Source organism: Suricata suricatta, chromosome 1 (assembly GCF_006229205.1).
Source record: "Suricata suricatta isolate VVHF042 chromosome 1, meerkat_22Aug2017_6uvM2_HiC, whole genome shotgun sequence".
NCBI classification, from domain to species: Eukaryota; Metazoa; Chordata; class Mammalia; order Carnivora; family Herpestidae; genus Suricata; species Suricata suricatta.
This window is the reverse complement of record NC_043700.1, coordinates 157090499-157108615: the sequence shown is the minus strand read 5'-3', so window position 1 is coordinate 157108615 and position 18117 is coordinate 157090499. Positions and strand designations below refer to the sequence as shown.

Below are 18117 nucleotides of genomic sequence, written 5' to 3'. Positions count from 1 at the left end.
TATTCAGGCTTGTACTCTATTTCTCTACGATGAAGAAAAAAAATTGGCTTTAGATTTCTGTTCCAAGAACCTTATTTTCTACTCTACTTGCCTTGAAACAAGCCACAAAAGATGAGAGAAATTTTAGATGGAAGGGACACTGCATGTCTCAGCTCCAGTCTTCCTCTCTTTATGTTGGGGAAACTGAGGCACGAAGATGACAACTGGCTTGCTCAAGGTCATAGAGCTTTAATTTTTAAAAAGGGGGCTTTTTAAAATGGTTTTTGTGCTTTTATATACTGCTTTACCATCACAGCCTCTTCTGATCATAGCAAAGGCCCTTTCCCTCTCAGTGTCTTTAAAATTAAGATATAGTCAGTTATGTAACAATTTAGGATCATCCCAGTTTATAATTTCTCTGTTGGGCACTCGAATACAAGCCATGTATAATGTTTTTAAAGGAAATCACACTTTTTATCTGTCCAAAGAGAACATTTTGAAGCATCTTAAATAGTACATACAAAAAGGAGAGAGCTCTATTATTTTTTTACCCTGGAAATTACACATATAGTAAAATTTTATTTACCACAATACTATATTAAGGATTAAATTAGTTCTTTTATAATCAATTATTTATACTAGCTTAGTTTATAAGCTTCTTGTTAATATTTTTCCCACGACTAGTGAGAGCTGCAATATCCAATACATTTTAATGAAGCAGAGTTCAAATATCACCATGGCATTATCAGAGATTAGTGTTAATTTTTCAATAAATATAAGGATATTTGTCACTTATGGAGTATGGTAGAATTAAGGTATATTCATAGCTAAATAAAGAAATTGCACTTAATATTATGCAGCATATTCACAGAAATCAATGGTGAATCTAATATTTTACTAGGAATTTTATAAAAGCATATCATAAGGGATATAACTGTCTATGATTATACTTTTGACAAAAATAAGGTTTATCACTACAACCTTTAGAAACAGAAATTATAGATGTCTCATTGTCAGAATGAAGCATGACAATAGTAATAGTAGCAGTAACAATAATAATAACAACAACAACATTTAATGAGCACTTAAGGAATCTCTACATTGCATTATATTCTTCTTGGATGCCCCTAATGTTGTACAATACGGTAGCCATAATTGAGTAGCTCCTGGCTACTCAGAGTGTAGCCCACGGATCAGCAGTGCTGGTATCACGTGGGAGCTTCTTACAAATGCTTCTTGAGCATCTTGAGCTCCACAGGGACATATGGAATCAAAATCTACGTTTTAACCATCACTATCCAAGTTATTCATATGCAAATTAAGGTTTTAAATAGTTCTGGTAAACCAATTTATTGAAACTAACATTTTCCATTTTACGGAGCAGGAAACTGAGGCACAAAGAGATGGAGTAATTTTTCTATTAGCATCAGTAGATTTGACAGGCATTCCTAGAAACATACTGAATATCCAGCACATCTTTCTAATAAATCTCCAATTTCCCCAGATGCTCTATCAGCCTGAAATAACAATGGGATAAATGTGCAAATCAGCTGCAAGACTGTGAAGGGGTCACTTTTTTCATGAAAGGAACTGACAGAGCTAGTGTCATCCTTCCCTTTTATTCCAGCCTTTACCATGAGTATAATAGCTGGAGCTGTAGCAGCCACATTGGGATCATGAGGTGTCAGCATAAGGACAGAAGACAATGCTAAGGAAGAGGAAGTGGCAAAATAAAAACGACCTGGGTTCTTGAAGCTCTCAATGCCATCACTGAAGAATTCAGTCTTTATTTGAAGCCACCAGACCTTTGTGAGGAAAAACTGACCCCCACTGAAATCACCATATATAGAGTTTTCTGTTAGTTTCTGACGAACACATCCTTAACCAATAAAATCTGTAATAATATCCTTTCACCTATATTTTTGATTGTTTTATTCCAACACTAGGAAGCGAGGTTTCCTTTATTTCCCACTAGCATTAAGTCTGCACTCTAAAAAGCCACTTGGAATTACTATACCCCCCTTTAATGTCTTCAAACAGAAGTATTTAAAGTGTCATCTGCCCTCTTTTGACCGAGTGGGGAAAATCATAGAAATGACAGGCCATAAAACAGTTCCCTAAAAGGAAGGGATTCGATGAAGAGACATGCGCTTTCCACTCCACTAACTTTCATATCCACACACTTACACACACACCTGCCCGCTTTCTTTTATCTGCTGAGGGGTTTTGCTTAACCTCCCAGCTGGTCCAGGTGAGCAGCGAGAGCGGCAGAAGCTGCAGCTGCCCTCTGCACCTGGTGGCAATCAGATGTCTGAGAGTAAGATGCCTGTATTAGAAGCTGTCACCAAAAATGACAAAGTCTAGATTGGGTGTGGCAGGTGTCAAAGGAGGGTGACAAAGGCGGGTGACGGCAGTGTTACACGCAGAACTGCGTTGAAACGTATGAACTTCTGAGTCAGCAGCTGGGTCCCAGGGGACAATCTATCACCATCGTATTTCACGGAGAGTAATGTAAATCTTAAATGCCTCCCCTCCACCCCCCTACTAAAGTTATGAGTCATTCCATTAGCTTGGTGGCAGCCAAAAATACCTCCAAGAGCCCTTCAGATTATCTGGGAAACTTGACAGAAGGAAAAGTTGAAGGGGAGTCTGCCGCAGCAACAGTCCCCTCACTACTTTATCTGCCTGACCCTCTCCTTTAAGAATTCAGACACTGTTATTCGAATTTATGTTTCAAGGATAATGAGTCAATTTTTTTATATTCCATCTATTTTAAAGGGTAACATACTCTAATATAAGCACTGCTAATCATATGGTTCTATATATAAAAATCTTTCTTGTTAGTTACCTTCGATCCTACAATTCTGTTACCATTACCAAGGCAAAAACTACTCAAACTGATGAAAGGACAGCTTAGTTTTAATTGTTAATATCAACAGACTTGCTGTTCTCACTATAAAGCTCTAATGATGACTTCCTTTAAAATGGTTCTACATTCATCCCCATTCTTTTATAACATTTTCACCACCTAAAGCCACCCCATTTACTCTCTTAAGAGTATAAAGTTTCTCCTCTTCTGATGTCTGTTGGACGATTCTTCTGCTATTCTACAAAGCACAATCATCAGCCTCACATTTTTTGCTTCGATGATTATCCCCTTACATGTCCTAGATAACTAATTAAATCTACCCTCCCATATTTCCCTCTACCCGACCCGAACACCAGCCTTGTGATTCCATTTTCTTTTATTTAAGACTTTTTCTCTCTTGGTATCCAAACTTTAATCTTCCTTGTAAACCTGGCTGGCATTTTAGCCCACTCTGTCCTTTCCTGAGAAATTGGAGAGTTTATGTAATCGTGGTAACAAAAATGAATGTGTTCCACATTTACCCTAATTTTCTGACTATGGCTGATTTGCTTAATTTTTATTGTAAAGGCTTCTAAAGAATTCATATAATTGAATACATTTGGACTCTCCAACCCAAATATCTGAGTAGGAAGTCAGCACCTTTTTTTTTTCTAATGCTAAAATCTTCTTATGAGGAATTATAGGTAAAGTAGACGTTTCATCTTTTTCTAAAAGTCCCTCATGACATTCCTCTTCCTCTCCAAACCACTCCTCCAGTTCAAGTCTGGAGATCTTTTCTGTCCCAGAAAGCTTTTTCATCGATACCGTTCTAAAACCACCTGATCCTTTTACCTTCTTAATGAAAAGCAAATGGTTCCCAAACACTTACTAAAATGCCATAGGTATCCCCACAAAACATAATCTAAATATGGGTTTGGAGAGGTTATTAAAAGATATTGTATATGTGTATATACACGTTTTTATATTTTTTTAATTTACTATTTTATGAGATAGAGAGAAGGGCGGGGGAAAGAGAGAACACGAGCCAGGAGAGGGGCAGAGGGAGAGAGAGAGTGACAGAACCTTAAGCAGACTCTACACTCAGTAGTCTACACTCAGTGCAGAGTCCAACATGGCCTTGGGATCATGACGTCAGCCAAAATCAAGAGCCAGAGGCTCAACTGACTGACTCACCAGGGTGCCCCAACATGAATAATTTTTAGCCTCTCTTCGACCTTCCTTAACCTTGTGACATAACTCTACTCTTCTATTCAGGCACAAAATCCAATTGTACTACTCATTGTACCATATTCCTGAAATATCCCTCAAATCTATTACAATTTATTAACTACCTCCACAAAATAGTTGCCATCTATTTCTCCTATGGGCATCATATCAGAAGAAGAACCATACGTTTTCTTTTAATGAGTTTTAAATCAAATTGACAATGCCTTAACTAAACATATCCTCCAAAAGTGCTGAAATACTTCTATGCAGAAAGAATGTCACCACCCATGTTCCAGGAACAGTCTTTGTACTACATTTTGCATTCATTCCCCTAAAAAAGAACTAACTTCCCAAATGTTAATAAAGATACTTTTTAAAATGATGCTCTCATAAGAGTACCATTATTTTTAGTTTTATGCAAAAACTTTTTTTGTTTTAACATACTTTAAATATCAAAATAAACAAGGAACGTGAAAAAAATGAAAATCAAAATCACAGCTGAAGTCAAGATGGAGATTGAGTCATTTTTCTACATGCCCATTTTTCAGCTTATTAAAAAGGTGTAATAATAAAAACATACAAAGATATCAACAACTACTTAATCATAGTTACATAAAATGCAAAAAAAACAATGGAAATTTGAGAGATCTACATTTTATGGTAAGTGATATATCTAATTTGACGAGCTTCTATATGAAATACTCTTAGATTTAAACATTAGTTTAAATTAAACATTAAAAGTATTACTTTTAAGTGATAAGATCTGTATCTCAAGGGATAAGGGTATTTCAAGTTAACAAGTTTTCAGAATTCTGTGTGGTTGGTGTCAGCATCATGAAAAATGCAAAATAAACTAACTTAACACTCATTACATTACATATCATGTAACTTATTTTTCTCCCCCACAGGAAATGTCTAGTTATTGTTTAACTCATCTCTAGCTCTAAATTAAGGTAGAAAGAAAAGTTTATTTTTACAAAGAGAACTGAGAAGGGGCCTCTGGTTGGATCAGTTGGTTAAAGGCATCTGACTTCGGCTCAGGTCATTATCTCATGGTTCATGGGTTCGAACCCCACATCGGGCTCTGTGCTGACAGCTCAGAACCTGAAGCCTGCTTTGGATTCTGTGTCTCCCTCTCTTTCTGCCCCTCTCTCAACTTGCGCTTTGTTTCTATCTCTCTCTCAAAGATAAATAAACATTACAAAAATTAAAAAAAGCGAGAGAGAGAACTGAGAATTGTCCAGAAATTTCAACTGGAATTAACACTTACCTTACTACTTCTGAGAAAGCTATTCTTAACATAAATACCTTCAACATCTCTGCTACAGACACAGAAAGGCATATTCTCTGGATGTTAGACTCTTCTACAGATAAAGTTCTCAGTCTGACAGTAAATATACCTCCAAATCACTCTTCCCATTAAGAGAAAAGACAATCATGTTCAGTAAAGAAAACATTGGGTGGTTATACAGTATTTTTAATTAAGGAGGGAAAGAAGAAACCAATGTCTAGGACACTTGAAAGGCAGAAAGTCCCCAAATATGGTGTGATATGAATTTCCGCAAAGTTTGGGGCTTATTCATCAAAATATTTCCAGCATTTCAAATAAAACTCAGAAAATACTTGGCCCTTAGTGAGAAATACTTGAATGCATGAATCATGTTATAGAGATAGAACTTAGACAACTCCAGTTATAGTACCAGAAAAGTGATTTCTTACATCTCTAAACTTCAATAGCATGTTCTTATAATAAAACATATGTTGTACTATTTCAAGCTATTTTGAGAATCATAGTGTATCATCTACTTTATCTGTCCTCCAAGAGACTTCAACCACCGGAGACCAATACCTCACCCTGTACATCTTTATATTCTGCAGATTGTCTGGCACATCACCAGCCTTCAGTAGGCATGTATTAAGAAACAGAATACTAAAATAATTTAATTTGACTCTATCCATGTTCACACAATGAAAAGTAATGAATTGCTGACTGGCCAAGCTGTTCACTTGGCCACCTCCACTACCAGTATAGATTTCTACAATGTGATTGAGCTGCAGCAATCAAAAAATAACACCAAAACAAATGGATTGGTCATGCGTATTGTCCAATTTCTCCAGTGCGTTAGAGGGTACAAAGAGAAACACGGATTATACCTGAGCTTAAATGCTAGAGAGGAAACACAGTGAGTGAGAAAAAGCAAAAATAACAGTCCCTCAAAATTATGACTGAGGGCAATGCTTTTCCAGCAGCGATGGTTGAGAGAACAAACTGTTATTAACCAAGTATGTTTTAAGGTAAAAACAAACCCTTAGTTTATGAAAACATGAACAGTATTCTCTCAGTCAAGCAATTTAGTGATGTCACCATGAATTTTGTTGAAGAGATGCTGTTTGGGAAGAAAACGCCACCATCTAATCCAATGCACGCCATTGCTGCCAATCTATCCTGTTTGCCCTTCCTATCAAATAAATCACAAGCTGCGAACCTAGTTCAAATAACAAACCAAGAAATAGTTCTGCAAAACGTCCTTAATCTAACCATTTCTGAAGAAGTCTGTCTTGGTAACATTCTCTGCCAGGGAGTGGACCAGAAGCACAGTGTAAGAGGGGGTATGCAGAAACGCTAAGATGTTCCTTAGTCTTACCTCGAAATACTAAAAAGAGAATCCAGAAACCTGTACATGACATTACCATGCTTCCAGTTTAAAGGATCATGCACTGGGATGAAGCCCGTACTATTTCCATGCCAGAGGCACAGCCCTACAAACAGACCTCAGACAAAATGAAAGGAACTGATTTGGGAGGTCAGACCCAGAGTTTCCAGCCTCCCAATAGCACCCCCCTCCAGGCAGCTAGTACCTTTCTGCTTTTTGTGTTTCGTGCCTCCCACAAGATCATTTTAAACAAACAGGAAATGACAATTGATAATGGTCCTTTACACTTTTATCAAAAGCTCTTTTACACACTTGTGTGAAATCTCCCCAACTTATGAAATAGTCAAATGCACTGTTCCCTGTGACCTTTAGGCAAACTTAAGTGGGTGGAGAAGACAGTGGCCAAGACCATTAAAGGACTCTGGAATTTTGCCTACAACTGATTCTGAAGGACATGCTAGTCCAGCACTGCAGGGAACCCCAGAAGCTGAGTCAGAAGAGAAGAGAGAGAGGCTTCTCAGCTGCCTCAAGCCTCTTCGGGAACATCAGCCTCAACCGCAGCCAGTGGCTGAAGGAGGAGAGTGCCGGACATCACAGCTTTACAGAGAAGCAGAGCCCCCAGGAATGGCGATCACTCTGCCCCTATCTGAGACAAGAACTTTTTAACACGCACCCTCTCTTTTCCTGCTCATCTCGCAATCCACTTTTCCCCTCCCCCACTTCCAACTCTAAGTAGAGACTTCAGACTATTCTTTGTGTGTTCTTTCAGTCCCAATGGCTCCACTGCCCGTCACTTCCTAAGACACCATCAAGCATCAGACATATACTTTGTGGCTGCAAGAGCCAGATATTTGCCATTCAAGTACCTAGCGCATCCCAGGATAGGTTGATGGACATGCTTTCAGTTTTATGTCCCTAACATCATCATTAATGTTATATGGCAAAGTTTTATTCTCTAAATGTATCTTTTTCTCCTACAGGCAAATTTATTACCATGCACTGATGATGCCAAATTATTACATGTCATGATAACAATTATAAAGAGCAATACATATGTCCCTACCTCTGTGACTGGTTTTATTTTCAGAGGTTCTGTACATATACAAAGGTTGTGTCTACAAAATGAAACTAATTACATAAGAAATATACACTCTCCTTCCTTCAAAACCGGGTTATGTGTGCTACAAATTTATCATTTTTTGAGAAGTCATAGCTTTTACAAATTAAACACTGAGTGATGGCCTCTATTGCATTCTATTGAAACAACAGCAGCAATAATACATGTACTGAGCTCCTACTTTGTTTGCCTGCCCAAAGGATTTTGATGTAAAAAAATTAAGTCCTTAACAAACCAATAAGTCACATTATTTTTACTCCTGTTTTACAAATAGAGAAACCAAAGCAAGGAGAGATTGAGTAGCATGCTAAAAGTTTGTAGTTACTTTATAGTGGCAACCGAATTCAAATCCAAAGCTGTTGGTATCTAAAGGCATTGATCTTAAGCTTTACTTTATAAAGTAATACAATGCTATTTTGAGGGCAGAATCCCTCTTAGGTTCTGGGACAGATCTGATTTTTCTTTATTAATTTTTCCCGCTGAATAGCCTATATTTTATTTTTTAAATATTTGACAGTAGTAAAATCCATAGAAACATGTTGTCATCCATCTCTCTACAGCCTGAAGGTAAATATCCAAGAGCGAAGCTGGAAAACTGACCCTCAGACCCTAAGCCTATGATCTGACATCATATTTTTCATAGCTTTAAGCAGAAAGCTTCTTCAAGGTTTCAGAGTATAAAACAAAAGCACGAAAAGAAAAAAAAATCTATCTAGATGACCTCTTTGAAACAGCTTTTCAAAATGCAGCTAAGCATGGTACTCAATCTAGATTTTCCAGATTGAATCTATAATTTAGATACCAAGCCTTGTCATTTCTAATAGTTGTCACTGTTGAGCACTGTGGATGCTAGCTGTCATAAATGTTCAAGGCCTGTCTATACATTGATCTTTCCAATGACCCCATAAAATCGGCCCAAAAAACAAATGCTGCTCTTTTTATTTAGTTGACAATTTGAAAGCCTATGGAATATAAAAATCCATGTTGGGGTATGATACTCCAAGTTGTTAGCTCTGATGACTAAAATGAAGACAAGAGGAAAAACTGATTCAGTTATTAGTTCTGGCTAGTCTAAATGTACAGTCTCAGTAGGTAAGATATCAAGGCAAACGCATCTCAGGTTTCCAGGCTCACAAAGAACTAAGCCTACCAAATGCACACACCTACCAACATGTCATGGCATGTTTTCAAAGAACACTACCTCTTCAGATGTTTTCCTTAAGAATTCTCCTCATACTCCCAACAATGCTAACACTTATCAATTGTATGGCACATTATGCTCTCCTAAGAATTTTAATTTACCCAAACCACATCACATCCTTGTGAGATATGAACAGAATAAGTGGATCCTTTCTTCCTTTTTCACAGAGGGGTAAATTAAGGTACATATGGGATAAATGAATCACCCCAAATCGCACAATTCAAAGGCAGAATCACAGCTAACGTAAGTCAGGATTTGAGTAACTAAGGTTATAACAGCTCTAATTCACCAAGATGTCATCCCAAAATATGCTGATGCTAATAGTGTCATTGTGTCAATTAAGTAATAACTGTTCCACTGATTTTAAGGATAAGGTAAGTACTGTAGTTGATTCTTTCCATGGTAGCACAGTAATAATAATAATAAATACATGAATAAAATTAAAATCCTTCAAGAAATATTTTGGTGCTTACTATATGCCAAGTCCTGTTCTAGATGCTGGGATAGATGAATCAAGCAACAAAACTGACAAAAATCCCTCACCTTAATGAGCCTACATTCTAGCAAAAAAGACAAAAATAAGCAAATTGCTACTACAATAATAATGAAATAAATTATTTTATATATCCAAACATAGTGTTAAGAAACAAAAAACAAAGCTGGGTAAGAAAAATCAGAATTATTAAGAGGTAGCCAGGTTCTAGTATATATTTGTTTGGTCAGGGTAGGCCTCATTGAGAAGGAGAGATCAAAGGATATCCAGGGAAGAGGGAAGAGCCAGAGGAAAAGCTCCAAAGAGTATCCTGGTGTGTTCAAAGAACAGAAAGGAAGCCAATGTGACTGCAGCAGCACTAGCAAGAAGGTGAAGTGTGTGAGGTCAAAGAAACAATAAAGAGACAGATCATGCCAGGCCTTGGCGACCACCACAAAAAACCCAATTTTTATTCTGAATGAAGTAAAAACAATTGGAGAATTTTGAGAGGTTGAGTGGCATGATATAACAAATTTTAAAGAGACTCTATTATTAATCATAAACTACCTTAAAATTTTATCACTCAATGGATTTTTACAATTTTTTCATGTTTACTTATTTTGAGAGAGAAAGTAAGAGCAGGGAAGGGACAGAGAGAGTGGGAGAGAGAGAGAGAGAGAGAGAGAGAGAGAGAGAAGAAAATCCCAAGCAGGCACCACTCTGTCAGTGCAGAGCCCTGTGCGGGGCTCAATCTCATGAACAAGGAGATCATGACCTGAGAGGAAATCAAGAGCTAGATGCTTAACCAATGAAGCCCCTAGGCACCTCTTTCACTCAATGTATTGTAGGATCTTTATCATATATATGAACTTCAATTTACCTTCTTCCTTTCAGGATAAAAAACTATTACTGCCATTTTCTCAAGGAAAATCCCAAGGCTCAGAATGTCTAAGGAAAGTGGCCAGGGTAAAATCTAGTATGTGGTCAAACCAAGTAAAAAGAACATTTATTTTTAACTCATAGTTCAAACTGTTTGTGCTTTCCTGTATACTGATTTGTATTAAAGTTATATAGGAAGGAAAATAATAATTGAAAGTAATTATCCAGATTTTTCATCAATAGAGATGTTCTGTTTGATATATTAAAATGTAATCAAGCCCATTGTCTCTTTATTGATTTCTGGGACAAAATGACACAAGTAATTTTCTTGGACTTTCTGTATGAAATAACATATGAACAGGCAGGCTAAGAATTTTAGATGCAGAAGTAATCATAATAATAATGTAAATTTACAGCGGTATATTTAGAAAGTTTCTGGAAGTCATTTAGGTACTGTTATTTATTAATTCTCTACCATATGCCAGGCACTGTGCTAACTTCTTAGCATATAACATCATATTTAATATTCATCAAATGCTCTAAGAACACTCTATAATGATGTACATTCTACAGAGGACAGATGTTGGGGCACCTGGGTGGCTCAGTCGGTTAAGCGTAAGGCTTTGGCTCAGGTCATGATCTCACGGTTTGTGGGTTCGAGCCCCGTGTTGGGCTTTGTGCTGACAGCTAGCTTAGAGCCTGGAGCCTGCTTCAGTTCTGTGTCTCCCTCTCTCTCTGACCCTTACCTGCTCGAGTTGTCTCTCTCTGTCTCTTAAAAATAAATAAAAAGCATTAAATTTTTTTTTAAATTAAAAAAAAATAGATGACAGATGTGGACCCAGAGAGATTAAGTATTGAAAAGTCACAGGACTGCTGACGACAAGAGCTGGGATTTTACCTAAATCTTCAAAATCGAAATTTAGGTCTTCACTAAACCCCATTACCTCCCTGCAGCATGCTACCCAACATATTACCTCAACAGTCTTAACTGAAAGATCAGCTCAATATAAGTAACCCCATTTTATGGATGATTAACTGGCCATTGAAAAGTTAATCAAGCAATCAACATTTATTTGATGGCCACAATATGCAAATCAATATTTAGTTGCTGAGAGCATCGAGGATTTATGATACAATATCTTGCCTCAACAAGCTTACAATGGTGTTAAGGTAACAAGAGACACACAAAAAGGTAATAAATAATCCAAGATAGCACAAAATAAGTTCCAAATGAGATATAGAGCCGACAACTGCTACAGAAATTCAACAGAGAGAAAATTGAATCTGGGTGCTTCAATTCAGCTACGAAAAATCTTTACTAGAGGACCAGTGTTGAGGTGGTCTTTATAGAAAAAAGGGTTTCAATCATCAAAGAGGATGAGAAAAACACTTCCAGTGAGAGGAAATCATATGACCAAAGGCCAAGGGAACAGATGTGAATGGATTATCAAGAGAAGATGAACAAATGCATTTGAAGTGCAGGATGAAAGGGAGGCAAATAAAAATGAAGCCAGGAAGAAGAATGTAGAAAACCTTGCTTGGCAAATTAAGAATCTAAGGAAGGAGGGAATAATTAGATCTTTGTTGAATTCCCACTATGTGGCACCAGCTTTGTATGCACTTTTTGTTCATAGAATTCTCTCAACAACCCTATAAGGCGGAAAAGTAGGTATACTGTGGCCATTTTAAGTGAAAAACAGAGATTATCTGGCCAAGAAATGATGAAGGATCAAGAAACGATGATCGATCAAGGAAAGAGAGGGATATGTGGAAAGCATTGTAAGAATAAAGGAACACTAATGTGATGTGAGATACTAGCACATGTGCAATATCAGAGAAGGATTGAGGAAGACACTAGACATAGACAAGAAGAGCCACTTAGTCTATTGCATTACCGCAAATGATACAGTGACAAGGATCTATGTTTGAGTGGTGACAATGGAAGTAAAAATGGATTAAGAGATATTACAAAAGAAAAATGAAGAGCTAAATGGCAATACCCACATTCTGAAACAAGTAGTTTCCACTCCCCAACCACACATCCACAGTGTAGATATTTTCCCTAAAAACTTACAGAGAGAAAACCTAAGGTCTTACTCAAATATTGAGATTTTTGATAGCACATAATCTATTTTAAAAAATAAAATCGACGGCTTAGGAAAAATGTGTAATCTTCCTCATAAATCACCATCATGAGTTAGGATAGACTTGTGCTTGGCAATAGTTCATTTTCATGTGCTAACATGAAGAGTGAGGCCTTATATTCATGCTCATTAGACATATTAATTACTATAGAAGTATTATTTTCCTTTTAGTTTTTCTTTCCTTTTAGAAAACCAAGTGTATAGTAAACAATTGAGCTTGCTCTGAAAGATACAATAGGCCATATTTCTGAACATTATTTCTGCCCATACTTCTCCTAAAATGCAATAAATAGTGTATTATATAACAACAAGTAGGGTCTTTTCTGACTTTTTCTGACTCCTGGACAATCCAAACCATACACTGGCAAATATATATAGAATTAACAATAACCTACATTTTCCAAAGAAAGTATTTACATAAACATCTAGGCATTTATTCAATACACATCTTTACAAAAAATTTAATACTAAAAAGCTGTCAGCCTTGTAATAAACTAGCTAACTGTATAACTATATAAATCTTTTATCAGTTAACTAATTTTTCTTTACTTTTAATTAGTAGTTAAACTAAACATCCAAATAAGTAGAACACACACGTGTGAAATGTGTGTATGCAGACATATATTTATATATACATATATATCGTAGTTGATGAGTAACAATATTTTGACTCAGAATCCTTTAAAATTACACACCTACTTTACCTAATTTCCTTAGTATCACCTAGCTAAGGATAAATAGAAGTTTATTAAAATTTAACATATTTTTAAAAATTAATATATTAGCCACACCAAATTTCCTTTGTCTTTATGGATAAGAACATATTTGTTTTTCTGAATTGAAAATTAATGTTTACATTTGAAATCAAACTATGCCACAGTCCAATAAATTTAGGCTTATAGCTAATATATATCTGAAATGTCTTTGAAAGTTTCAAGAACGCCAAATCTGTGCTGTATTTTAGAAATACCATATGCGTGTGTAAAGAAATATCATCATAGAATCATAAGTTGTGTATTTGTTGAAATATAACCCAGACATACTTTTTATAATGTGCTTCATTTCTTCCTATCTGTACTGCTTTGAAAATAGGCATCTGTAAATGTGAAGATACGACACAATCATTTCTACCCAATAATGTTTCATTTTAATATACTTTAAGTTTGAAAAACTTAGCCATTATAAATAAACTAATCTAAAAACTCTTTATGCAGAAAGTCTGGGTTCTATGTGGCTTTTGGTATTCTATAAAAATGTTAAATACATTGTATGTGTATGAAAGGAAACACAAATAATGTTTATTTCATATACCTTACTTTCTATTACTCAAGGTTATTTAATACATGCATTCATATATAAATATGTATATTACTCTTAACCTTTAGAAGCATTATTTTGTGAGAATTTAAAAAAGTAAAACTACTTTTACCTCCCAGTCCTGGTCTAAGCCGATTATCGTAACCATCCAGAAGTCTGTCTAGAATTCTTGTAAAGATGGTAATGTTATTTTTAGCCTCATCTTCTTGGATGTTAGCCAGCACCAACCTAAACATATAATTTTACAAGCTGATATAGATACACGTATGTATGTTATACAAGTACCAACATGCTCTACTTCCTGGGTTTGAATTTTAAGTCTCTCTAAGCGATTAGGGCCACCCATTTTCCTTCTTTTGTCACTTCTATAAATACCAGCATGTCTATGGAGAAGATAAATATGTTGTTGAAAATGGATACTAAACACTAGAGTATCAGAAAAATTGACGTCAAACTTATTTCAGGTTTCTGCCACTTAGCACTCAGTGTGGAACACTCATTTTCTAAAATCCATCTCCTGGAATATATTATGAATGTAGATGATCACATGCAGACACTATTAGTAATGTTACTCTGCATTAAGAAAGGTACCATAACCAAAATAACTCCAGAAATAAAACTTCAATGATTTGAATATTAATTGGAAAACAGATTGCCTCCTTGGAGGCAGAAAATTTCTCTATTTTCCTCATAAACGCCTTTTTTTTTTTCTTTATGTCATTTTTTCTCTTTGAGAGACTGTTTCCTTACTTTGGGTATACCTCCACCCAATGGCCAAGTGCAATATAGACATCAGGGAAACTCCACTGGCTGTGTTCCAGGCTCCACTGTAGCCAGGCGGCACATGCAGGGGTGCAGAAGGGAATAGGGGCACTGACAGGGGTGAAGAGAGCCTTGGAGGTGTCCCCATCCTGACTGGTTTCTGAAGAGAGCCATAGGGGTTACCTAAAGATTAAAATGCCTCACTACTTGTGTGTGTGTGTGTGTGTGTGTATGTGTGTGTGTGTGTGTGTGTGTGTGTGTGAGAGAGAGAGAGAGAGAGAGAGAGAAAGAGAGAGAGAGAAATTTGCAAAGAGAACAAATGGTCTTAAAATATCACCAGAAAAGGGTTAGAAACAGTGATTTTTCTCCATTATTTCTCCATCAGAAAGCCAGAGACCTGATTTTGTGACACCCAGCAATTTGGTGCATAAAACAGAATGTCCCTTTTCATTGCCATTTTTTCCCCCTAGAATGATTCAGAGATTTAAATTACTGGCCCAAAAAAAGAATCATTTATATAATAGAATAAAATACTGGCATGAGCATTACTGGTCAAATATAGAACAGAAAACTAGTGGAGGGAAATAATGGTTAAGCACCGAGCACCTTCAGTGCTTACTAACTGACCACGGCATGTTCCCTGCTTGAAAATCAAAGATCATATGTGAGAGCAGTCTGATCAAGGTATGCTGTGTAAAATGTCATTGACAGATTCCATTTGCATTTAAATGATTACACAGCTAGTAACTAAAAATAGTCATAATACATTAAAAAAATTGGTAATCTTCTTCAAACAAATGTCTCGAGAGCACAGAAAATATTAAAACACTGATATACAGGTAAACATTTAAAAATTACATCAGTAAACGAGTTTATAAAAACTCCAGCATCAAAAGTTTCTGTTACCTTAGGCTAATTCTAAAATCAATCACTACAATAATCATAAAGTTCCACATAGAGGTTTTCACTGAGAAGTGTTGTTTAATCATATGTCAAATTGTTTTCTAAATTCAATATCAAGATGTTAAATGAGGAGCTATTTTCCAACTAAAAATAAGCCTTTACAAGGAGATTTCTTCTTAATTCTACAAAATATTTTCATACTTTGACAATTACTGCCAGGAGAATAAAAAATTAAAAGGGAAATAAAGATATGATAAAGACACTAGTTTTTAAAAGGAATGGTTAGATGAACATTCTTATCACTTATATTTCAAGACCTCTAATATTTTGAAACTAATTTCCTAAATTTAGACAATAAATTAAAAATGCCCGTTGATAATAAAAAATCAGAAAAGACTACAACTAACAATGTTATGGAAAGCATTAAGAATTAATTTCGTGTTTGTAGAACACAGGCAGAGCAAAATTAGTTACATGTCGAAAATAAGTATTGTTTATGGCAGTGACCATTTTAGGAATAAAAGACCTCTAAATCAATAATAGGAAAAGTTGATGAATAAATCAAGCTTTTGTTTTATTGTTTGTAATTGTGAAGTTGTATGCTACCTCCACCTAGAGGTTAAAGACTCACACATCCTTTGGGCTTTCTATGTTGACTAAAAAGCCAAGACCACTAAAAAAAAAGACGATGAAAGAATAGAAAAAGAGAAGAGAAGAGAAGAGAAGAGAAGAGAAGAGAAGAGAAGAGAAGAGAAGAGAAGAGAAGAGAAGAGAAGAGAAGAGAAGAAAAAAGAAGGGAGGAAGGAAGGAAGGAAGGAAGGAAGGAAGGAAGGAAGGAAGGAAGGGAAAAAGTTAACAGTCAAACCATTTTAGCTTGCACTTTTCTGTTTGGCTTAAAGAAAAACTGTTAGCTTCTCTACTGAATGTTGGTGTCATTATAAGTGCATACAATTTAGCCACTTCAAAACCTCACAAGTATATGCCATTCAAAGGATATTCTTTTCTTTGGTGATTTTCTTTTCTGTTCTTTTTTAAGAAAATGTTCCTGATCACTTGTGTATTTTATCACCAAAAATCAGAAGCAGTGAACTTTTTATAGTCTCTGCCACTTCATAGTTCAATTTCCTGACACAACCTTTTTTTTTTATTAGAATTGATTCTTCAAAATACTTCAGCTTCTCAAAGGCCAGCCTGCACTGATGGCATTCAAGAAACACACCATTACCCTGAATCTAAAAAGTCAAATACAATAAATAAATGTCTCACCGGGCTGGGTCCCACACCAAGAAAATAAGAAGAATCAACTGCATGTTGTAAGTGTTTAATTTCCTCTTCATTGCCGCTCTTTGGAAAGCCATGGAAGAAAAACAAAATACACTTAAAATTACATTCAGTCCCACCATCCAAATAGCCCAAAAGAATGTCAATTGCTTTGAGAACTGGAGTTAAAGCTACTGAATTATTCCACTGGAGCGAGTGTGGGGTGTGATGAAGAGGTTGGGGGGTGTCTTTTCTTTTCTTTTCTTTTTTTCTCTTGACAGTAAGATGACCAAGTAATCAGACTTTGCTTTGCCAAGAACTTCCCCCAGCCCCATCGTCAGCAAACACTGTTTTGTGCTCGCACAGACACGTAATAACAACACTCGGAACCCTGAACTGACATAGGAGCTGGAGAAGAGAATGGGTCGGAGGTGGGGGAGTGTGAAGGAGAGACGGGTACCGGGTGCCACAACCCCCTCAACCAAGACCACCCCCGCAACCCCAACGGGAAAAGCAAGGGGCAACTAGCCCACTTTTTCGATGATTCTTCTTTTCGTTAGAGGGAACTGCAGTCCTCGCGTCTTCACTTCTTCACCCCCTCGAAAATAATAGGCAATAAAATAAAAGACGCTCCCTGCCGGCCCCTGCACAGTTGCCCTGGCCCACGTCTCGGAGGCGCCGGTTCGGCTTCACGGCTGCGAAACGCCGCGCTGGACAGCGGCTCCGGAGCCGAGACCACGGTCGGAGCAGGGGCGGGAGGCTCCCGGGTCCAGCACCGGCGGGCAGGCGGCGGCGATCAGTGTGCAAAGTTGCAGACTATACAAGAGCCAGGCTACCGCGCTGCCTGCCGGCGGGCGGGTGGGCGGCCGTCTCGGATCTTATTGTAGTTGCAGACGCGCTTCTGGTGATGAGTATCGAAATGATTCTCTAGACGTGCCGGGGAGGAGGCGGCGGGCGAGCCGAACCGCCTCGGGTTCCAGGGAGCGCCGGAGAGCGGGGAGGCGAAGACGAGGCGGGCACGGGAGGCGAAGGCAGGCGGGAAGGGGTCCCCGCCGGGGCCAACGTGCGCGACCTTACCTGAAACAGCAGGCAGGATCGGGTGCTTTCCTCCCTTTGCCCAGCTTTGAGGAGCTGGGAAACTTGAGGGAGAGCGAGAGGGAGCGCGAGTGAGAGACCGGGAGAGACGAGAGAGCGACCGCAGCAGCCGAGCGAGCGGGAGCGAGGGGCGGTGGAAGCCGGAGGGAGCGCGGAGCGCGGCGGCCGCGGCGCGAGGAGTAGACGGAGGCGAAGGCGCCCGTAGTGGCGGTGACGGGCGGAGGAGGAGGCAGAGGAGGAGGGGAAGCGTTGGCAGGAG

At 37.6% G+C, this 18117-nt stretch overlaps 1 protein-coding gene and 1 long non-coding RNA gene across 3 annotated transcripts in view; one reads left to right on the top strand and one right to left on the bottom strand.

The window, feature by feature from the left end:
• Nucleotides 1–18041, bottom strand: part of GABRA2 (gamma-aminobutyric acid type A receptor alpha2 subunit) — a 134527-nt gene extending 116486 nt beyond the window's left edge. Inside the window, exons 1-3 of one of the 2 annotated variants that reach the window (XM_029946405.1) lie at nucleotides 17841–18041; nucleotides 16770–16847; nucleotides 13951–14066 (exon numbers count right to left, since the gene is read on the bottom strand). In XM_029946405.1, coding sequence (XP_029802265.1) covers nucleotides 13951–14066; nucleotides 16770–16840 — 187 coding nt within the window. In that variant the 5' untranslated portion in view covers nucleotides 16841–16847; nucleotides 17841–18041. Of the gene's footprint in view, nucleotides 1–13950; nucleotides 14067–16769; nucleotides 16848–17840 lie in introns of those variants that run through there. The other variant, XM_029946388.1, reaches the window with a different exon arrangement.
• LOC115298061 overlaps nucleotides 17486–18117 on the top strand; it is a 9242-nt gene continuing 8610 nt past the window's right edge. The window contains exon 1 of the long non-coding RNA XR_003911586.1: nucleotides 17486–17503. This is a non-coding gene — a long non-coding RNA (uncharacterized LOC115298061). The remainder of the gene's footprint in view (nucleotides 17504–18117) is intronic.